The 23988-nt window shown below is 52.8% G+C and overlaps 1 protein-coding gene across 3 annotated transcripts in view; it reads right to left on the minus strand.

Moving 5' to 3' along the window:
• Nucleotides 1-23988, minus strand: part of CNNM2 (cyclin and CBS domain divalent metal cation transport mediator 2) — a 170435-nt gene that overhangs the window by 18597 nt on the left and 127850 nt on the right. For 2 of the 3 annotated variants that reach the window (XM_004616309.2, XM_004616308.2), the window contains exons 2-4: nucleotides 8028-8171; nucleotides 3305-3442; nucleotides 701-870 (exon numbers count right to left, since the gene is read on the minus strand). In XM_004616309.2, the coding sequence (XP_004616366.1) occupies nucleotides 701-870; nucleotides 3305-3442; nucleotides 8028-8171 (452 nt within the window). Of the gene's footprint in view, nucleotides 1-700; nucleotides 871-2884; nucleotides 3116-3304; nucleotides 3443-8027; nucleotides 8172-23988 lie in introns of those variants that run through there. The other variant, XM_055118697.1, reaches the window with a different exon arrangement.

Raw genomic sequence — 23988 nt, forward strand, 5'->3', positions numbered from 1 at the left:
AAGAGAGCTGAGGGGGCACAGAGATAGCCTAGTGGGTTGCACATTTGCCTTACACACAACTGAACAAGATTCAGTCCCTGGCACCTCACATGGTCCCCAAAACCCTTCCAGGAGTGATCCCTGGGTGCAGAGCAAGGAGTAAGCCCTGAGCACAGCCAGGTGTGACCCAACATTCCCTCCCCTGGAAATAACCCCAAGAGAAGCCTGACAGATGGCCCCGACAGGGTTTAGGGTGACTGCCTTGCATGCAGTCAACCCCAGTTCAATCCCTGGCACTACATATGCTCCTTGGAGTATTGCCAAGAATGATCCCTGAGCACAGATCCAGGAGTCACTCTGATTATCACCAGGTGTGGCCCCAACACTTCTCCCAAATAAGTAAGTGGTAAATTACCCAAGGAAATCCTCACAGGTGTCAAATGCACAGCCAAGATTTGGAAATGGACAGGGAATATCTCAAACTCTACAAAAATACTATGAAATAAATTCCCTGTCCTTATGTGATTCACTGACTCAGTGATCACCAAGAACCCTTTCCATTCTAATTCCCGTCTAGTTATGGCGAGGAGGGAGGGGACTTCCCCTGGAAGCACGGCTCTCCCAGCTGGTCAGTCGGACCCCCCTGGGCCACACCCACATCCTCAGGACTGGAGGGTGGGCAACTGGCACCGTCAATCCCCCCCAAACAAACCCCTCTGACCTGCAGAATGAGCACGAAGTAGTCTACAGGCTTGTTGCGCTGGTAGAGGTAGTACTCGGGGGCCTTCTTGTTCTTCTCGTCGTACTTCAGTTCCTGGATGACATTGGGGTGCTTTAGCAGCCTTAGGAGAATCTTCTCTGACATCTGGGATGGGCTAAATGCTTCTACTTCTATAGATATAAACACAACTTGATATTACATTTCAGGTGAATGGAAAACACGAGGCTGGTGATCAAGGCACTCGGACAGTCAGAATACGGGGAGCCCAAGGGACAGACCTGGTGAGCTGGGGACACAAAGTACCTGGGAGAAATGAGAAAATACTGAATTCTCACTTTATTTTTTAGACAAGCTTATTTCTTTGGAGTGGGAGTGGGGGTGGGGATGAAGGACACAATCCCAGCAGTGCTTAGGGCTTACTCCCAGCTCTGTGCTCAGGGGTCATTCCCAGCAGGACTCGGGGGACCCTGTGAGGTGCCAGAGATGGGCAAGGACAGTGTCCTACCTGCTGTACTAAAGTAAATCTCTTTATTTTTTTTACTTTTGGGGCAACACCTGGCTCTGTGCTCAGGGATCACCCTGGCAGGGCTCGGTGGACCCTCTGGGATGTCAGAGATGGACCCTGGGCAGGCCCTGTGCGAGTATCGCTCTGGCACCGAGACTTTCTTCTTTAATCAGTCACTGGTGTCGGTTTGCCTTTCTGATGAACAGAAATGAAAACCAACCAGCAACGGGTTCCCTGACAGTCAGGACTCCTGCTAACAGGCCTCGCCACTGGCTTGGCGAGGACAGCACAGAAGGGAGTATGGCTGGGAAGCACAGGGGTTAGCACCGAGCAAACAGGGGTCCCCCCTCCTCACCCGCCAACAACCTGAGACCCACTGGAGGGGAAGGACACTGGGAGCTGGACGGAGAGCAGGGCGCGTGCACACACCAGCATGCACGCCAGCCGGCTAGTTAAAAACACAAAAACCCAAAAAGCACGTTAATCCGTATTTCTAAGGAGACCCATTTTATTGTCAAGAAAAAGATCCAAATGACCATCTTTCAGTTGTTACTCTGCAACTGGAGTTGTGTATCCCGGAGGTAAGTAGGATAACAGTTTTAAACTGTAGCTCTTCAACGAGGAAAAACACCACCAGCAGAATTAGAACAGGAATAACAAGTGATTCTGAAATGTGTTCCTAGGTTTTTAAGATGTGAAAAAAAATGTGACATATAAAAAAATTAATCCTATACTGGCTTCCATGATTTAAAAAAAATAAATAAATAATAATAATAATAATAGCATGGAGGAATTCTGGAAAAGACAGAGAAAGAGAAAGGGAATAAAAACGACCTCGTAACCAGCCACTTGTGATCACTGTGAGCAATTAAGGCATGATTTCTTTCTGCACCTGTCTAGGCATGGCAACCACCACACACACACACACACACACACACACACACACACACACATGCACACATGCACACACGCACATGCATGCATGCACGCACACTTGCTCTGTTCTGTGTTGTCTCTCTTGCTGTTACTCTGTGTCTCTGTCTCTCTCTCACACACACTCATACTGTCTCTCTCTTTGTATCTGTCTCTGTCTCTGTCTCTCTCTCTCTCTCTCTCTTTCTCTGTACCTAGTTTCATATTCTGAGTTTTTCCTCATTTTATAATGAATCCGAGCACATTCCTTATGTCACAGCTATCACCCTGGAGGCATTTCCATGTATCTGCCAACAGGGTCTTAAAAAGTCAGTCACCTGCCATCCTCGCCTTCTTTACCATGTGGCACAAGGACACGCTGCTGCCCTCTGCAAGTCCCTGGGTGCCTCCCGCGCGTCTCCGGTTAGCCTGACAGGGCTTGGCCGCAGAGCTCACCCTGGCCCTGCCGCCTCCTCTGGGGGCACGAGAAGGGTTAGTCTCTCTCTCACGCCTGAACTGTGACCTCTCTGGAGTGGCCAGTCCGAGTAACGTGGACGCTTGGAAACAGACCCAAATGAACAATCTGATTTGGAGAGGCCGCCATGAAATCCACGTCAAAGTTCCCAAAACTCCTGATTTCATGAAACCACAAAAAAAAAAAAAAAAAAAACACACACAAACACACAGGATTTGTAAAAAATCTGATTCTTCTTCCTTGCAATTCAGAGCACCCGGGTACTCGCACTCGTGTCCAACTGTGCTTCTGAGACAGCCGGAGCGAGAGACACGGTGATTCCGGCGCCTCAGCTGGCCCGGACACAGCAGGCGTGCCTGGGGGCCATGGGCGATACAGGAGACACAGGTGCCCGGCGGGCTGGAAGCAGATGGCCTGGCCTATGTCACATGCAGTGTGGCACTAACATTCATCCTTACCTTTCAGACCAATTTAAAGTTACTGGTCCACCCCTGGCAAATGTCTCAGAGGGTTCATGCCGACACTGAACACGGGAGAGGAGAGAATTTAAAAAGAAAGGAAAACAAAAGAAAACAAAACAAAACAAAAAAACAAAACACAAAGTGGCATTACTCATCTCCCCATCTCCCCGTGTCCGCCCGCAGCCCACCCCGTCGGTGGTGGTGGAGGAGGTCGTGAGCGGAGAGCGCCCACGCTGACAAGCCACACTTGCCTGTTGCCAGGAAACGGTGCATGGCCAGGAGAAGCTGGGGTGAGATCTTAACCTTCATCTCGCTGTCTGTCTGCTTGAAGGCAGAAAAGTCCTGCTTCCTCTCGCGGTGGGCCACTTTCTTTTTCGTTCTGTTATCCGCTGTGGGAGGCAGGAGAGAGGGATGAGTGAAGGCCACCCGTCCCGCCTGGTCAGGGCTGTCCGGGAGAGACGGGCAGATGCTCCTGGGGGAAGGCTCTGCTCTCACCAGGCTGTGCACCTGGCCCTGCACGCCCAGGGACGGCGCCGGGGAACGCGGAGAGAGCAGCCCAGGAAGCATGCGGGCACGGTGGGGCACAGTCCATCTGCCGCCTGAGGCACAGGTGCCACAGACGACACAGAGACACGGGAGACACAGGGACACAGGAGACACAGAGACACAGGAGACACAGAGACACAGGAGACACAGAAGACACAGGAGACACAGAGACACAGGAGATACAGGGACAGAGAAAGCGCAGGTGCACAGGAGATGCAGGGGACACAGAGATACAGAAGGCACAGAGACACAGGAGACACAGGAGACACAGGAGACACAGAGATACAGGAGACACAGAGACACAGGAGACACAGGAGACACAGAGACACAGGAGACACAGAGACACAGGAGACACAGGAGACACAGAGACACAGGAGACACAGGAGACACAGAGACACAGGAGACACAGACGACACAGGAGACACAGGAGACACAGAGACACAGGAGACACAGACGACACAGGAGACACAGGAGACACAGAGACACAGGAGACACAGAGACACAGGAGACACAGGAGACACAGAGACACAGGAGACACAGAGACACAGGAGACACAGGAGACACAGAGACACAGGAGACACAGAGACACAGGAGACACAGGAGACACAGAGACACAGGAGACACAGACGACACAGGAGACACAGGAGACACAGAGACACAGGAGACACAGAGACACAGGAGACACAGGAGACACAGAGACACAGGAGACACAGAGACACAGGAGACACAGAGATACAGAAGGCACAGAGACACAGGAGACACAGGAGACACAGGAGACACAGAGATACAGGAGACACAGAGACACAGGAGACACAGGAGACACAGAGATACAGGAGACACAGAGACACAGGAGACACAGGAGACACAGAGACACAGGAGACACAGAGACACAGGAGACACAGGAGACACAGAGACACAGGAGACACAGGAGACACAGAGACACAGGAGACACAGAGACACAGGAGACACAGGGACACAGAGACACAGGAGACACAGGGACAGAGAAAGCGCAGGTGCACAGGAGATGCAGGGGACACAGAGATACAGAAGACACAGAGACGGAAGTGCCACAGGGACATCAGAAACACGGGTGCCACAGGAGATGCAGGAGACACAGGAGATTCAGGAGACACAGGTGCCACAGGGGTCCTGGACCCCACCTCACAGAGGAACCAAAGCTGTGGCGCCAGCAACCAAGGCTCCCCAGGGAGAACCCGTCCCAGAGCGATGCACTGTCACAATCGCAGCTGACGGCTCCCTTTCGCCCTCTCCCCTGAATGCCACGGGTCCCCGAGGCTGAGTCAACCTGAGGACACATGGTCTGAAAACGACCTCAGGGTGACAAAGCCTGGTCTTGGCTGCGACCACTCGGCTGTCTGTGGGCCAAAGCAGGCCTCCGGGAAAGGATGGGCCGGGAATGTTTTATTACAATGTAACATTAAAAAAAAAAAAGGAAAAAAAATTTAATCGAGGCACCAGGATTTGCAAAGTTACTCATGATGGAGTTTCAGGCGTACAGTGAGCCAACACCCATCCCCTCACCAGGGTCCACCTCCCACCGGCGTTCCAGCTTCCGCCCCGCCCCCAGCCTGCCTCGATGGCAGGTGCTTCCCCCGGTTTAGGTGCTGGGTTTATAGTCCTGTTACTGACAGGGTTTCCTGCAGGACCCTTGGTACCCTCCAGCACCTCGTCCTGCTCGGGGGGCCCCTCCTGTCTCATTTCACCCCTGTGCCCCTTGGCCCCAAGTAAGCTTCCAACTGAGAGCCGCCCTCAGGCACGCAGCTCCCGTTCCCGCTGGGGGTTTACTATTCCCCTACCAGGTGTCTTTACAGCCAGGTTGGACGTGACATCTGAATTCTATGTAGCTTTTCATGTCAACAATCAGTCTTGATTATTTTCAACAACGTGACACTATTTTAAAATCCATCTCCACCTCCCCCTCTCTGCGCGCGTGGGGCGGGGGGGCAGAGGCCCAGCTTCCCGGGGCTGCGGTCAGCCGAGCCCTGGTCTGGGAAGCGTCTGCTGCTGCTTTCAGTCGTTCTCAGGACAAAGAACCAAGAAGAAGAAACTGGGGTGCGCTGCCCAGGTGCACGCTCGAGACCACGGCGGGCGGCAGGGAAGCCGACCTTTGTGTGTCTGGGAGGCGGCCCAGCACTGACTTTCCTTCTGTCTTGGTGTCTTTTGAAAAGCGACAGCACAAATCAAAGCCCACAGCGACAAGAACAATAACAACACAAAGCACACACCCTTCCAATAGCAAACTCGTGCCCAATCTCCTCTCTGGATCCGTAATACAGGGGCCGGAGTGAGTGTGTGGCAGGCAGGACGCCTGGCTGGAGGTAGTATGAGGTTAGAGAACTTGCTGTATCTGCAGCCACACACACCCCTGCGCCGCTGGGGTCAGCCCTGTAGGCGCCCGAGCACCCACCACAACTGTGAGCCCCTGGACAGGCCACCAGCTCATGGGAGAAGAACTGCAGAGAGGGGGCCCGGGGGTCCTGAGCACGACCTGGGAGACACCCCCGGGTCCATCCAAAATCAGGGAAGGGGGACAAACCTGCAACCACAGTTCAGTGCTGCAAGTAAGTCATGTGTGGCGCCCGTCTGTAGGAGGTCAGCCCACAGCAAGGGTTACCTTAAGTACAAAGGAAGATCGCCCGAGTTCTGGGCAAACACAGAATTCCACAAAGACACACGCAATGGAGCAGCCACTGGGAGGAAGGGGGAGAGGAAGTGGAACGCACACCAGCCCGAAGATTCTCCTCGGCTGTTCTAACTAACAACAGCAGGGTCAGAAGGAAAAGAACGCCCGGGACAGGGCAGGGCTCTGCGCCCCGGGCAGACGTGAGGAGAAACAGGCCGTGTTTTCGGAAGCAGGTCATCAGTTCAGGGGGAAATGCACTCTCCAAGCAGGCACCGTCAGGCTCCATGTTAAAACGAGCACGTTCCCGTTCGACAGTTCAGCTTGGAGCAATATGGGTTTTGTCCTGGGCTCCTCAGGTCATATGAAGTTCATCCCCACAAAGTTATGTTTAAAAGTCAAGTGTAGGGGGCTGGAGCGATAGCACAGTGGGTAGGGCATTTGCCTTGCACGCAGCCGACCTGGGTTCTAATCCCAGCATCCCATATGATTCCCTGAGCACTGCCAGGGGTGATTCCTGAGTGCAGAGCCAGGAGTAACCCCTGTGCATCGCCGGGTGTGACCCCAAAACCAAAGAATAAAAAAAAATTAAAAGTCAAGTGTAGGGGCTGGAGCAATAGCACAGCGGGTAGGGCGTTTGCCTTGCACGCGGCCAACCAGGGTTTGATTCCCAGCATCCCATATGGTCCCCTGCGTACCGCCAGGAGTAATTCCTGAGTGCAAAGCCAGGAGTAACCCCTGTGCATCACCAGGTATGACCCAAAATGCAAAAGAAAAAAGGAAAGAAAAGAAAAGAAAAAAGTCAAGGGCGGGGATTAAAAAAAAAAAAAGAAAGTCAAGTGTAGGAGCTGGAGCAATAACACAGAGGGAAGGGTGATTGCCTTGTGCAGGGCCAACCAGGGTTCAATTCCCAGCATCCCATATGGTCCCTTGAATACCACCAGGAGTAATTCCTGAGTGCATGAGCCAGGAATAGCCTCTGTGCATCACCAGATATGACCCAAAAAGCAAATAAATAAAAATTTAAAATTTTGAAAAATAAAAGTCAAATGTAGCCCACTTTCCCCCCCCCCCTGCTTCTGGGGGCCCCAATGTTCTCAGGCCTGGGGACACCGTTAGCTTCAGGCAATCCATGAGCCCAGTGGTGCTCAGGGCACGTCAAGCTCTGGATTCTGGCTGTGGACTCTGGTGAGTCAGACTCAACACTCAGCCCACGAGCAGACTAACTCTTGCACAAACCAGAATGCCCTGCTCCTTCCCCTGGCCTGGTCCAGGCCACCCCTTCTGTCCCCATCATGTTTCTGTCACCTCTAATGAAGACCCTCAGGTCTACCCCGGCCCTGGCTTCTGGAACAGGGCCACTTACAGCTGCCATCCACCAGTCTGGCAAACCCCCACACTTTAAGTACCTGAAGTGCGACCTTAACTAGAAACAGAAAGGCATCTTTAACAGTCCACCTAATTGTGTCAAATGATAACTGAGTCAACAAACAATTCTTCTTCTTGCAGTAAAATAAAAGTAAACCCCACGAGTAGACTTTCTGTTAAGGTCAATGCGAGTCCCATGCTCAGCACTCGCCGGCTTCATAAAAACAGATCAATGAAGCACTGCCACTTGACATGACCGGATCTGCCCCTTGGTGGCCCCCGCTGGAGGGCCAGGGACACACAGTGGTCCACAGCCCAGGTTCATGCTTACTTAGAAACAGAGCCATGGCAGACGATGGCAAAGAACACGGCAGAACAGGCAAAGGGGGCAACAGGGGCACTCGGACGGCGCTACTCACTGTACAGATCCGTCTCGTCCAGAATCTCGGACTTGATGATCTCTTCGATGACGTCTTCTAAGGTGACGATGCCCAGAACTTCGTAGAAGGGATCGCCCTCCCCCTCGTTGTTGACTCGCTGCACAATGGCCAGGTGCGATTTACCTTCAAAGGAAACCGAGAGAAACACGGCAGGGTCAGTGGCCATCTGCTGAAGCTCCAGAACGTGGTCAGGATTACCGACGAGAAACCAACCAGTGAGCACAGACGGACTGAATCACTGCATCCTGCAGCGGCAGGTGGGGCTGGTCTGCAAACAGTGCCACAGAGGGGCGAGAGCCTGAGAGCCAGAGCAGCAAAGCCGGGAGACGACGCAGGGCCCGGGGCAGGTGCCACGGGGCAGCTGGGACACCGGCGCCTCCTGGCGGCCTCTCGGCCAGCACAGCGAGGTCTCTGGGCCCCCGGGAGGTCAGCATGGTGAGACGATTTTTTCTCACTATAGAAGTGCTCCTGGAACTGCTGAGGCAGCCCAGAACGAACACACACGCACACACACACACACACACACACACACACACACGAAGAGGCACAGAACTTTGCGGTGCGAGCATCTTTGATGGAGCAGAAGAAGCATTTATTTCATTAAGTCCTTTTTTCTTGCGGGGCTGGTCACACAGCCACTAGGAGACACTCCCAGTGGTGCAGGGGCGGAGCACGGAGCGCCAGATACGGAACCTGGGCCTCCAGGCACCTGTCTTAATACTCATGTGACCATGTGACAGAAGTCAGAAGACACTTATCTTGCATTCAGCGGTAGCAGCGCTTGCTTACCTGCCTTTTTCACTGAGTATCATTTTTATGTGTAAGAATCACTATGGGGCTTTGAGAGTCTGGCATTTTCTTTAAAATTAAAAAAAAAAAGCCTTTTTAAGTCAAGGAAAAAAACAGAAGGATTTGCTGCCAATTAAATGGCAACGTTTATGAGAAAATCAGAATTGGGGGAAACTTGAATCCATTTCCACCAGGCTGAACGGGTTTCAGTGAGGATTTTTCTGATGACGAAACAACTATTGCTTTGGGGGTGGAGGGTGATTCCACACCCAGAGGTGCCGACTCCTGACTCTGTGCTCAGGGATCACTCCTGGCGGGGCTCAGGAAGGACTAAATGTGATGTCGGGGGTTGAAGTGGGGTGAGCTGTGTGCAAGGTAAGGTGCCTTGGCCCCTTACTTACCTGGCCCCCAAGATAGGGGTTGCTTTAACAAAAATGTGACTTTTTAAAAATACCGAATCATGTGGTTTTAGGTTGTTTTTTAAAAAAAAAAAACCTGCATAACTCAGCAGACCAGGATTTTCCAGACAACGGTGGCGATGCTCACTCGGGCATGCTGTTACTGCGATGCCCGAGTGAGCCACCCCTCGAAGGGCCAGGCAGAGCCGGCGGCCGAGGGTCGGGAAGGGGCTCCTGGCAGCATGCGCTCCGCAAGCGTGAGGCCTGGGTTCAACCCAGGACACTGAGGGGGAGGGGGAAGCGGGTGTTTCAAAGGGGCCGTATCAGGCAGGGCTGGGGACCAGGCCGTGTCAGAACTGAGATAGACTTTTACTTTGGGTCGACACACTGCCGAGCGTGGAGCAAGCTCCTGCTTCCGCCTTGCTGGGGCTCCTGCTGCAGGATCTCATATTTCCATAACGGATTCGCCAGAACGTAAGAGGCCGACAGGTCTGTTACTCTTAAGCTCCAGACTTTATTTGTATTGCACCAGTTTCCCCGTCAATGTCCTCTTTCTGTTCCAAGATGCTATTCGGAGCCGCGCTTTGGATTCAGCTGACATATTTCCTGGCCTCTGGTCTGTGCGTTAGTCTTGTGTATTTCTTACGTCTTTGGGGGCGAGGGGGAAGCTCCCAAGTGGTGCTTAGGGTACCTGGGGCCACTCCTGGCTATTTCTGGGGCCTGGTCTAGAGGTTCAGTGCTGGGCCTTAGGACGTGGCGCTGCTTGGGCTGTGACGGGATTACCACGACCCAGCGCCTCCAGGACTACCCCTGGCAGTGCTGGTGTGTGTGTGTGTGTGTGTGTGTGTGTGTGTGTGTGTGTGTGTGTGTGTGTGTGTGTGTGTGTGTTGGGGAGGGGAAGTGGGGTGCTGAAGGGATATGGATTGCTCTGGGTTCGGCTGTGTGCAACAAGTGTCTCGTCCCCTGTACTGTCTGCCCAGTCCCTTGCTCCTTACTTTTTATAACCCAGTCCCTGAGCACTGGCCAGGATTCCAGATGGTGATCTCTGGTGCGGCTGGCTGGTTCTCTCAGGGTTACCCAGGGCTTGTGTGTCCCCAGCACCAGCCTCTCTGGGCTGACCACGGGACGTCACAGGTGGTGCCCAGCCTCACCACCCGCTCAGTTTCCTAGGCTTCTCCTCTGTAAAATCACTCATTGCCCACTCTAGTCCACTCACCCGCCGGGCAGATGGGGGGTGGGGCGGAGGCTAGGCCCTACTCCCTGGGAGGGGGAGTATTCTGTGTATCACTTAGGGTTCTTCTGTAAGGAAGAGTTCAGTTCAAGGAGTTCTGATATAACAGTAGACTGAATCCACTTGGTATAGATTCAGTTTGCAATAATCTTCATTTTTTTCTTTTTGGGTCATACCTAAAGATGCTCAGAGGTTACTCCTGGCCTTGCACTCAGGAATTACTCCTGAGTAATTGTATGCTCAGGGGACCATACGGGATGCCGGGTCAGCTGTGCGCAAGGCTTATGCCCTACCTGCTATACTACTGATCCAGCCCCATTGCAATGATCTTTTTCTTTTTCTTTTTCTTTTGCTTTTTGGGTCACACCCGGCAATGCACAGGGGTCACTCCTGGCTTTGCACTCAGAAATTACCCCTGTCAGTGCTCAGGGGACCATATGGGATGCTGGGAATCGAACCCGTGTTGGCTGCGTGCAAGGCAAACGCACTACCTGCTGTGCTATCGGTCCAGCCCCCTGATCTTTTTTTTCTTTAAAAAAAAAAAACTATGCTTAAAGTCTGGGTTCTATGTTAAAGGTACTATTATACAATTGTACAAAAAGGCCTTTAAGATATAGTACCTAGGGAGCCAGAGTGATAGGACAGGAGTTAAGGTGCTTGCCGTGCAAGCACCCAATCCCAGTTTGATCTCTGGCACTTCAGTTGGTCCCTGGAGCACTGCCAGGAGTGACACCTGAGCACAGAGCCAGGACAAGCCTCTAAGCACAGCCACGTAGTGGCCCCAGCCCCCAGCCCCAATACACTTCCTTTTCCAATTACAGCTGGCCCTCACTAGCATTACATTATACCACTGAGAAAATAATATATATCTACGCCAACAGGAGGGAACTGGCGTTATTCAATGACAAGAAGTGGGAACTGGCCATGCACAATTCTGAGGCCAGCTGTGACAGTCACGGGCTGCAGGGACTGGGAGCTGCAGGGACTGGGAGCAGGACACGGCAAGCAGACCCCACTGGGTGGCAGATAAGCAAAAAAGGTCTTTTCCCGTAGGCCGGTTCTGTTGTTGTTGTTGGTTTGGAGGCGCTCAGGGGTTCCTCCGGGCCCTGCACTCAGGGCACACTCCTGGCAGAATGTTCTCTGCACTCAGGAGGCCATCTGGGATGCCGGGGATCGAACCCGGGCTGGCCACATGCAAGGCGAGAGTCCTCAGCGCTGTACTGTCGCTCCGGCCCCCTTTAGAATGTTTATGAAACTTGACAGCACGCTGTGTTGCGGGCTGCAGAGGCGAGCCCGTGCCCCGTGTGCCCTCGGAGGATGGCAGCCGGCGCGCCCACAGGCAAGGCATGTGCGCTGCCACTGAGCCGAGTCCCGGCCGCCTGTAAAACTGCCCTGCTTGATTTACTGCTGTTCTTCCAAAGTGACTAAGATATTTGAGACTTGTTTTCGTTTCAAATAAAGTATCTGAAGATAGAATTCGCATGAATTTGAAAGGTCCCTCACTGTGGGCTCTCTCTCTCTCTGTCTCTCTGTCTCTCTCTCTGTCTCGCTCTCTCTCTCTCTCCCCCTTTCTTTCTGAGTTTAAAGGAATCTGGAGACAAAAGAGTTGAAGGCTGTCTGCTCCAGGAGCCAGGCGAGCTCTCAGTGTCCCCTCTGCGGGCACAGTCCTGGATTTGAACTCTAACACTGCCACTTGTTGGCTGTGACCAGCCGTGTGATCACAAGCAGACGATGTGACTTGGCAGTGCCCGTCGCATTTCCAAAGCCAGGTTTCTAATCACTGATGCCACGTGGGGAGTGCCTGCGAAAGGTTGGTACCCAGCAAAGACAGTGCCTGGGGCACACTGGAGATCAATGAGTAGAAGCTCATTCTCTTAATAACGCTGCTCTTCCTCCACTCAAAGGTGCCGTCAACTTACAGGAAAAGGAAACACTACAGTAACTACCGACCGGGACAGAAAGGTGCAGCACAACTTCAGAGAGATCTTTTAAAATACTACATGCAGGTCAGGCCGGCAAGCTGCCAAGCCATCCCACGTAGAGCAGCTTCCAAGGCAAGAAACGGGGTAGCAGATCCCCCATCGTGCCAGAAGGCCCAGCAGCCCACACCCACCCCCAACGCACAACCTCATGGCCCCACTCCACAACCTAACCTCATCAAGCCACCAAACCCTCCCAGTTCCACGGCTCCCGGAGTGCACGGCACAGAACTCCCAAGTCTCACAGGACTGAAAGTGCAATGGGGGCCCAGCAAATGTGACAGGGAAGCTGCATAGGACCCACCAAGCTCCGTGAGCGAAAATGGTAACAGAAGGCTCAGCCAGCACCAACCAGCCCAGTAAATCCTCAGACAATGACAATAACTTTAGCAACACCATCGTGAAATGTAACGATGATCACAGACTCTCACTGATCTAATTTTTGATCATTCCATTCGCCATTTTGTTCTCCCAAGCAACGGGAAATAAGAGTTTGTGCTGGCTGAGGGGGGCAGGCTTGGGCGGGGGGCGAGGGGGTGGGAAACTGGGGACACTGGTAGAGGGAAGGTCACACTGGTGATGGGATTGTCGCTGGAACACTGAATGCCTGAAACAACTGTACCATGAACAACCCTATAAATCGTGGTGTTTAAATTGAAATAAGAAGATACTGCCAAATGAGTCTCATACACACCAGTGCTGATCTTCCCACCCCAGAGCATCTGCAACATATCCTCAACATATCTACATCCACATGTCTTCTTTTTTCAAGGCGGGGTAGTTCTCAGGACTAAGGGTAGTCGAGGATCCTTCCTTTAAACAGTCTAACCTGAAGCAAAACCAGCCAGGGAAACAAAAAATACTCTCTGAAGCCAGATCTCATGCACTTCGCTCACACACTGGCTCTGGTTCTGTAGGTCTGTTTGTCCCTGTCCCTTTACAAGCAGCCATGTCTGGAAGCCTCTTCGATTGTTGGACAATTAGGCATTCTAGCAATTTTCATCCGTGGTGTGCTCACGCTCCAAGAATGAAAATATTTTGAGCAAATGAGACTAGGAGGGAAACTTTATCAGCAATAGATATAAACACCCATCAGGTCAAGTGGACTCTGGGCTCGTCCATGCTGCCTGGTCAGTTTCTCACATCTGCTTTCCCAAGGACCCAAACATACGCAGTTAAAAATTCTTGGTGAATGCTGTCTGTCGAAAGTTAAATTCTTTTGCTATTCCCAGCTTGTGATCATTTAAAAGGAATTTTCCAAAGCAAGGTCTAATATTAGACTCAAAATGAAGTTTCCATTCCACTGAGGCGCTATTCTCACCAAAGTCACTACCGCATAATCAGATTGTCTTGGAGCAATTCGTTTAAATGCAGATGGACATGCTTGAAATACCAGCTCTACAGCACCAACAGATCTGACTGCAAAAGGCCATACTCAGACTTAAGGAGAAATTATTCACTTAAGTTGGACCTCGTAGAAAATTTTTAAAGTTTCTGTCTTTTTTGGAGCTCACTGAAGCCTTTTACATTTCCCTCCCTACCCCCCACCAATGTTGAACCGTTTGCATCTGCCCTGGAGCCACATTCTTTTAGCTTTGGAATTCCTGGTGAGAAGTCCTGTTTTCTGAACCTGCTTCCTGGTGAGCAGAACAAAAAAAAAAAGAAAGAAAGAAAAGAAAGAAAGAAAAGACACCCCTGTCTCAAGCGAGCTCTTGGAGAGAAGAAACTGAAGGCACCCATTCCAACCTCTTTGCTGCGGGAAACTCAGTCTCCACTCTCAATAGTAGGGCAAAGGAAATAACTTGTCAACAATATTGTCCAAAACTAACAATATCAGGTGTTGGAGGAGGTAAAGCAGCATTGACAGCAGAAAAGCAACTTTGAGAAAACCAATAAAACACAAAACTAAAAGCTAAAGAAAAAAAAAAACTGGTGATAAATTTTTGATTTCTAAAGAATGAAAATACAGGGGCTAGAGAGATAGTACAGTGGTAAGGGGTTTGCCTTGCAGGCAACTGACGAGATTCTATCCCCGGCAGCACATATGGTCTCCTGGACCCTGCCAGGAGTGAGTCCTGAGCACAGAGCCAGGACTCAGCCCTGAGCACAGGTGGGTGTAGCTCCAAAACCACCCCCCCTCAAAAAAAAAAGAAGGAAAAAAAGAAGGAACAGTTATTAGACAAATATGCAAGCATGGGCATGAAATAATCCACAATTTTAACATACAGATGAACTCTACAAAATAAATAGACAAGTACGCTGTCATGAGCAGGCCTTGGAGAGCGTCCTTTCAGGCCAACGTATGACATTCTGTAGAACTGTCCTGAAATCTAACCTCGCCCTCCAAATCTGGTTCTACGAAGAAGGGAACGGGGTTACTTAAATCGCCGAATCAGGGACAGGAGACTACATGGCCATTTTCAAAGGAGTATGCTTCCATTCAAACTCAGAACCACAAGCAAGTTGCTAAGAAATAACCCTTTAGACCATCTTCCTGAAACTGCTCTGAGCGCAAGGCAAGGCACCCACACCAATAAAATGATGAAAACTTGTCTTCGATCTCTTCCTGGTAAAATCAGGATTAAGGGCCAGAGAGCTAGGACAATGGGTAAGCACTCGTCCTGCATGCAGTCTCCCCAGGTTCAATCCCCAGAACCCCACATGTCCCCTGAGCACCACACCAGGACTGATCCCTGAGTACAGAGCCAGGAGTAAGCCCTGAGGACAGTCAGTTAGGGCTCACCATAATAATAAAATTGGGGTCAGATTTCTTGTGCATCTCCTCTCAGGGCTGGTACGCCTGCTCACGGTGGCAGCAGGCTGTCACACCTGCAATCCCGGGCTCTGAATGACAGCTACCACGTGTATTTTGATGGGTAGAAGGAACTAGTGATTAGGCTGACAATGGGAACCTGCAATTGCCTGATGACAGTTACAGACTCAGTGTCTGTAACAGAAACATGATGTCAGGGAGTTAAAAGGCACCGGCAGAGAGACTGCACCAGGCAGGCGGGCGGAGGAAGCCAGCCCAGAGGGTAGAGAAAGCAGGATGGAATCAGGAACAACTTGACACAGCTGTGCTAATAAGAAGTGACAGACAGTAGCCCAGGAGACTTAAGACCGGGGGAGTCGGGGGTCCTCCAACACCACTCAAACAGCAGGAGGAAAGCAAACACGGGGAAGATGCTGAGAATCCCCAGCCCCAACGCTTTCCAGTCTCTGTAAGTGCAGCGTGCGCGGGGCCTGGGCACCAGCAGTCTGGGCCTCAGTGCTGCCTGATCTCCCTGACCTTGGCCCAAGGCTGGGGCCCCTCCCTAGCCACAGGCGGGGCCCAGAGAGCACTGGATGAGTAGCCTCTTGCTCGGAAAGGACTCTCAGTGCTCTCACAAAACAACTCAATGGGCAGGAACCTAGCAAGTTCCTCAGTGAATTCTCAGGAACTGGTGATAAAGGCAAAGCAAGAATGTCTACCCAGCAAAAGAGGAGAGAGGAGCCATTTTCAGGCTCAGGCCGAAGATAAATCTCTGAGGAAACCAGTTTGTCTCTCAGTCACCTACTTTAAACAGAGTGAGACTTAGGCAAAGCGCAGAGAGCGAGTGAGCGATCGAGCGAGACGGCGCAGGGGGACATCACTCACTGTGGAATCAAACTTGGGCAGCGGTGAATATCAGCTGGTTTCATTTCCTGTCTGCTGCAAAGAGGCACCGTGCTCCCTCCCTTCCTTTTTGACTGAAAGCCCTGCCAACAGCCCACCCCTCTAGCATTCCAGGCCCCTGCCCGGACCACCTCGGTAAGATTCAGCCCACTGTTACCCACCGCTAGCAATTGCCCAGCAAGCATTTTTCAACCTTTTCATACCAGCAATGGCGCCTGCCCTGGACACTCTTCCATGGCCCAGCAGCTACAACCGAGGCAGGAGACCAGGCCCCGGCGTTGGCACAGGTCTTCTGTGAGCAGTGGCTGAGACCCCTGCACTCGCGGATACGGGGGCTGAGCCCGGTGGCGTCCTCCTTCCTTCAAAATGACCTGGCCTCGAGTGCGAGGACCATTTCCCCTTGAGTTCCGTTTCTTCACACCTGGAGTATTTCTCTGCTCAGCCTTCAGCGTCCAGAAGCGTCCGTCTTCTGTTCAGCCCGACAGCCGGGATCGCAGGAACGAGCCAGAGATACTTGGCTTCTCCTTCCATCGCTTCTAATGTCAGTTTCTCCTCTATGGAAAACGCGCGCCTTTCTGAAATGGCACGAGACGGCAGGCCGTGCGGGGAGGAGGGGAGGCACAGAGCGGAGTTTCCTGTTTGCTTCTTTCTTCCCTCAACCCTGAATTTTGAACCCTGGAGAACTTAAGTTCTCTTTTCATCTGTCAGAGAAGATTTTACGTGAGTGAACATTATAACCCATAAAATTCAAGGCTCTGTGTCAATGAGATGGAGTCACACATTCGCCCATTCACTCGCTAAGTAACTTGACTGAGTGCTCTTTAACTGCCAAGCTCCTGCTTTGGGGAACGAAACAGCGGGGAACTTTCTAGCCAGGGAAATAGATGAAGGGAAGCAGACGAAGCACCGTACAAGTTGAAAGAGAAGTTAAAAGAGAAAAAGAAGTCAAAGAGCCCCAAAGACCTGTCAAGCAGGGAGTGGAGAGTCCTGGCCTTGCATATGGCCAACCCGGCTTCCATCCCTGGCCCCACACAGGGTCCCCTGCACCCAGCAGTCACCCCTGAGCACAAAGCCAGGAGTAAGCCCTGGACACACACGGATGAGGGCCCCAAAACAAAACACAACAACAACAAATTTTAAAAATAAAGCAAATTGGATCGTTTAGAGTGTGTCATGGAGAAAGGAAGGCAGGCTGGCGTTACGGGGACCAGCTGCACTGGAGGGTGACGGGGGTGCTGACGCAGTGGCATCTCTGCATAGCAGAAGGGCGTGTAAGGCCCAGCAGCGGCGGAGGACACGGGCAGCGGCCCCGGGTGGAGGGGGAGCCGCACCTGAGAAGTGCAGCGGGGCCAGCGCGGTGAACACAGGGGAGCAGAAGGGAGCATCTGCGTGAGTCGCTGGAATGTTCTGAGCAGAAAAGGGACACGATCTATGTTATGTCTTAAAGGTCACTCTGGCGACTGTGCTGCCAAAAGCCTTCGCAGGTGGTGGGAGAAGGGCAGAGTGGGAGAAAGGCAGAAAGAGGAAAACAGGAGCCAGGAAAAGGGAAACGCAGTTCAAAAATGATTTCAAACCGAGCTTACCACGGAGGGCACACTGGGACCTGGGGGACGGAGGGGACGTTCTTGCAGAGGGTGTGGGGCTGGGATGCCGGACGCGGGAAACCCTACCATGAGCAGTAGCTGCCAATCAGGGTGCCTTGGATAAAATTTAGAAGGGGAAAAATAGAATTATTTCAGGGCTGGGGAGGTGGCTCAAGGACCTGAGCACAAGGGTCACATCTGAGGGTCCTGGGCTGGACCCCTGACGCCACCGGAGCCCCTGAGAACCACCAGGTGTGGCCCAAAGCAGAAACCAATCAACTTCCACCAGGGAGCTGGCTCGAGGAGTCGCGGGCACGAGGCCCCAGCTGTGCCCCAGGCCCCCTCCTCAGCATGGGAAGGAAGGGAGTGTTGTTGGAGCCGGGAGCGGGTCCGGGCTGCCCCTCTCCGTCCGCTGGGGCCCCCTGTTCAGAACACTTCTTTCTGCCTTCTGCGCAGAGGCTGAGGCGGCCTGACCCAAGTGAACGTGGGGCAGAGGGAAGGAACCCAGGCTGGTTCCAGGTTTTCATGGTTTGGGGAAGGCCAGAACCGCCCGTTACCGAGGGTAAGGAGGGACAGATGGCAGGAGGAGGAGATTGCCGGAGGTGACAGACACCAGGAAGCAGGAAGCTGTTCAGGACAGGCCTGTCAAACCAGCAGTCTGGAATTCAAGGCAGGGGACGGATTCAGAATATAGACGTGGGGAGGCAGAAACCCAAAGAAGTCCGGCTGTGGACAGGAGCCGAGAGAACGATCGACCAGTACCGCCTGGCATGTGCCACGTCAGCTTTAGAGATAGGGAAGATGAGACAGAACCCAGAAGGAAATGACATCATTGTTTCCCATCATTAGGGTAAGGAGAGAAGGGAAAGACAGCGTGTTGGGAGAAGACAAATACATTAAAAAACTAAAAATAAAAACCCCAAGGAGCAGAGAGGAGTCAAAAGAATCCATTGCAGAGGCTGGAGTGAAATAGTACAGCAGGTAAGGCGCTTGCCTTGCACGTAGCCAACCCAGGTTCAATCCCCGGCAACCCACAGGGTCCCCTGAGCTGCCCAGGAGTGACTTCTGGGCACAGAGCCAGGAGTAAGCCTTGAACAGGGGTGACAGTCAACTGCTGTCCGGAGGCCATGAAGGGGCGGCGGGTGGTGACGAAGCTGCTCAGATAAGGCCAGGCAGCAGCAGACCAGGGCCGCCCTGGAATGCCCACCCAGGCCCTGCAGAGAAAAGCCTTGTGACAGGAGGACAGAAGGGTCTGTCCCCTCCAAATCACACCTCCGTCCCTGAGTGCCCACTTTCAGGAGTGACACCCAGGACAGTGCCAGTCACTCAAGCTTTCTCAGCTCGAACCCTGTCTCCTCCCCGCACCCTTCCCCTCCAGCTGTGTCTCTTCTTAGTGATGCACAACGGAGGCCAGGGAGGCCCAGCCTCAGGCATCTCTCCATGTGTGGACCCCGGGGGACGTCCCCCCCCCCAGGAAGGAAGAGCAGGACTGGGGCTCCACAGGGAGCCCCGGGGCAGCCAGGAGGGTCCCAAGCCCAGGGGAGCAGAGCCAGGCCCCTGTAAGACGGCACAAGCATATCCCGTGAGAAACAACACGGCAGGCAAGAGGCATTTCCGAGGGGAGAGAAACGGACAGGTGGCCGGAGCCGGCAGAACGAAAGCAGCGCCAAGTCCCTGCTTCTGCCTGCATCTGCACCTCAACGCACGGCGTGTTTAGCTGGAAGGCTGCCCATGCAAGGGGCCTGGGGCCGACTCATCGTGTCGCATCTTTCTTTTCCTCAGCAAGTCTAGAAATATCCGGTCTTCCAGCATCCATCTCCCCGGCATCTCCAGACAGGAGAGTCACAGGAAACCACAGGCCCGGGATTCAGAAGCGCAGGTTTCCCATCAACAACCTGGTCAGGGGAGGGTTCTTTGTTTGTTTGCTTTGGGGCCACACCTGTTGGCTGCTCAGGGCTTACTCCTGCCCCAGCACTCAGGAATCCCTCCTGGCGGTGCTTGGAGGACCCTGTGGGGTGCGGGGGACGGAACCTGCATTGGCTGAGTGTGAGGCAAGTGCCCTGCACTGTGGTTCCAGCCCTAAGGGGGGGTTAAAGGCGGTCAGAACTAGGTCCCCGACTGCCCCCATCGCCAGGACTCCAAGAGCCAACGACAGGGTCCGGCTCTCTGGAATCGGAACCTCCGTGTCTTCAACGGGCGGGAGGGAGCCAGCGGCCACAGTGGCCCGACCCTGCACCCACACGGCTCAAACATGAAGCCACATATGTAGCCACCGGGCCCCTGGACAGCCAGGGAGTGCCAGCGTCCTCAGCCACACTGCTTCCAGCAAGCCCTCGCCACAGGCCCCGTCACACAATCACCACAGGGCATTTTCTCACAGACTTCTGCAGTGAACTCGCCGGTGAACCCTTCCACTGGCCTTGCATGTCCTCCACTGGTAATGGATCTAATTTTGTAATGGCTTAATATGCCGAAGGAGAAGCAGCAATATTTCACTGAGGGAGCTGTCACCTTGAAAACCACATTTTTGTGGGGTTTGGAGGACTTTTTTGTTTTTTTAAAATCTGACCATCCCCACTAGAGCTAAGAGCATTTTTTCCAATTGAATTTTCCCACCATAAAATACACCAGAAAAATGACATGGATCTTAAAATAGTCCTATAAAAACAATACGGGAGTATATATATAGAAACACTTGCTGTATATAGCAGTTGCTGGTTTTAAAGTGATGATAAGTGTTGCTATTCTGGGAGACAAAAGCCCCCTTTCACCAAAATTTTTACTACTTCCAAAAATTCCAGTGGGTCGATCACTAAGCGGCTGGTTGCGATTTCCTCCAGAGCAGGCATGTGGGGGTCACTCGGCCATTAACAACAAACAGCATCACCCCCATTAGCCAAGGCCTGGGGGGGGGCTCAGTGGGGGAATCAGTTTCCAAAACACCTAGTGGTTTTGGTGAGAATAGGGGTTTATTTGAGGGAGAGAATAATTTAGGGGTGGAGGGAGGCGGTGGGGAAAAGACTCCAAAGTAGTGCTCAGTAGGCTGGGCCCAGCTTTCTCAATGGACCAGTGGTTCCGTTCTAGGGTGTCGCACCATCTTCCTGGCCCCAGGTAACTCTCCTGGGGCATTTCCTGGCTAGAACCCTGAATTCATCTACCAATGCAGTCAGCTTTCGGGGGCAGGCCGGCTACTCACTGGCCACGCAAGCTCCAAAAGTCAGACACTAAATCACTGAGGTGCTCAGTCTCTCCAACAGGTTTTTGTTACTCTTCTTGTTCTGGGTCACACTTGGTGATGCTCAGGGCTCACTCCTGGCTCTGTGCTCAGGGCTCACTCCAGCTGGGCTCGGGGGACCATATGGGGAGCCACTGAACTCAGGTCCATGTGTAAGGAAAGTACCTTATCCGATGTACTACTTCTTCAGTTCTTCCCACCCATCCCCTCAGCACTTTTGTTTTGAGGCCACATCCTGTGGTGCTCTGGGCTACTCCTGGATCAGTGCTCTTGGATCATTCCCCAAAAGCTCAGAAGACCATGTGGAACTAGGGCCCAAACCAGGGCCTCTGTAGGCACAGCATGTACCGCAGACCAGCAGCTCAATGCAATGACTATTTGGGGAGGAGGGCGGCTTAAAAGAAAAAGTAAAGCAAAGCATGTGCTTTTGCTGAGTCCTGGCTATGATACACGGACCCCCGAGAAACCCCAAGGTCAGGTTTCCCAGGGCTCCCCCCACCAGGCTCCCTTCTATTTGCCCCGAATACCTATTTCTTAATACGTAAGTGAGTTTGTGCCCACCTCCCCATTTTTAACTGTGTGTGTTTTTAATATATTCCTAAAATAGGAATGCCTGAAAGAAAAATTTCTAGTTGAAAATACCCTTAAAACAACTTTCAAATCATTTGTGCTTAAGATATTCTATAGTTGAAGGAGAGAGAACAAAAGGGAATGCCCTGCCGCAGAGGCAGGGTGCGGTGGCGGCGGTTGGGGTGGGGGTGGTGGGAGGGATACTGGGATCATTGGCAGAGGAGAATGGGCACTGGTGGAGGGATGTAAACTAAATACAAACATGAAAGTTCATAAGTTTGTAACTGTACCCCACGGTGATTCACAAATAAAATTTTCTTTAAAATATTCTATAGTTGAATGTTTGAATTTCACTATTCCACAAAAATGTCTTGTGCACAGAAATTAAATAATTAAAAAGAAATAAAGATACACAATGAGAGCCTGGAGGAAGAGCACAGTAGCTTATAGGGCCTGGCTTGCAAGCATATGGAAATGAGTTCAAATCCCTGGTGCCCCACATGCACTGGCAGAATCCCGGAAGCTCTGCAGTCTATGATCCCCTGTGTTGCATCTGAGTCAGCCATGTGTGAACACAACACAAAGGGTTCCCAGCGAGCATGACATCTAAGAAGATGTGCGGAGGCTCTGGCCAGGAAGTATGGCCTCTGGGGATCGTGTGGGTGAGCGCCACCCACATCTGCCACTCATGTGCCTCAGAGCCAGACCCTGGCTAACGGGGTGCAGCCCTCCACGAGCACCGGGGGGCACAGAGGCCAAGCACATGTGTCAGCCCAGATCATGGCAACCACCACGTCAAACGAAGGGAAGGGGAGTGTGTTTTTTAAAACAGACAGGAAAGAAAGAGGAATAAACGATAACGGATGCCATCCAGCGAGAACCCCGGGCCCTGTGGTTCAGGTCTTGAGAGTGCGGGAAGGTCTGGCCGCTGTGCCCGAGAACACCAACACTTACACGGCAGGAAACGTTCCTGATACGCTGAGACCACAGATGCCTCCCTGGCACACTGTTGGCAGGCGAATGTTTCCTCAACAGGCGCATCCACACGTTTCTCTACATCCCGCAGACGTGTCTCTATTTTCAATCTATACAATGTCCTGGGCTACAGGGAAAGCCCGTTTGTCTACAAGGTCCCTCCTGCACATTTCCAGAGGATTCCTTGGGACATTTACTTCAAGGTTTTGTCTGACCTTGATTCTGAGGTTAGGACCCTTACCTTCTCACCAGTCACCACGGCAAAGTGGAGAGTCCGTCTATTTACAAGACGCCCTGCACTTCACTGAGGACCCAACCCTGTTTTGGTAACACACAGGGGCAGGGGAGGTGGGTGCAGAGGGCACAGAGCAGTGCTAGGGTGACAGTGCAAAATGGTGGAGCACCTGAGACCCCGAGTTCAATCCACAGCATCACAGGGGCCCCCTGGCTGCTCCTGGGCCACGGCGTGGCCATAGCACCCAAAGCATCTCGGGATCCTGGTTGCCAGAATGAAGCTGAACCACATCCCTGGTCCTGAGCCCCAGCCCACCAGGCCTGTACAACTAGTCCCAGGCTGGGGGCAGTGGCCCTCAGCCCTGAGCCCGGCAGGGAGCTCCCAACACCACCACCACAAAAGACTTTTTTTTTTTCCTCAGGGGTTACTCCTGGCTCTGCACTCAGAATTACTCCTGGCAGTGCTTGGGGGACCATATGGGATGCTGGGAATCGAACTCCAGTCAGCCTCGTGCAAGGCAAATGCCCTACCTGCTGTGCTATTGCTCCAGCCCCCACAAAAGACATTCTTAAAGGGCCACACACAGTGGTGCCTGGCCCAAAGGATCAGTCTTGGGTCCCGGGGTGCAGGCCTGAGCGCTTCCAGCCAAGCCCTGTCCCCAGGCCCCGCTCCCCACACCCGAACACTTTCTTAGTGAACACCTGCCCCCTCCACCATAGCCTGCACATTCCCCACCCGGGAGCTTCGTTCCGGTCAAACACATGGGGGCGAACACGCCCCTTCTGCTCAGCCCGGGCTAAGTGCAGGCAGACCTCTCCCTTCCTAAGCGAGCGTCGCGGCCTCTCAGAAGAGTGAGAAATGCTTATTCGTACTACGGACGGATCCTTCGCTTCCCAAAACCGGGATTTCTATTTTGAGTTAGTTGCATGTTTGCCTGTAGTCAAGAGAAATGGTGGGCTTCGCGTGGTTTCCCCCATTCCCACCGCACCCCCGGCCCCTGGGGGTAATAGCGCCCCACAGAACCACTGACGCCCAGAGTCCTGCCGCCCCGCCAGATACCGCCCAGCATGGAAGCGACACACGCACCCTTGCACCCACCCCACAAAGGATGCTTGTGGAGCCGCTCCCTGAGATGCACACCGAGCTGCGATGGGCACGTTAGCTTCAGTGCATAAGTTGCGACAATTTCTTTTTGAAGCTCACAAAGTGTCATTCACCAGGAAATCCCGCCCACCGCCTATTACCAACACCACTGTTTTACAGGCGGCTTTTAGAAAATTCCAGAGCGGA

This window comes from Sorex araneus, chromosome 11 (genome assembly GCF_027595985.1).
Source record: "Sorex araneus isolate mSorAra2 chromosome 11, mSorAra2.pri, whole genome shotgun sequence".
Classification (NCBI taxonomy): domain Eukaryota; kingdom Metazoa; phylum Chordata; class Mammalia; order Eulipotyphla; family Soricidae; genus Sorex; species Sorex araneus.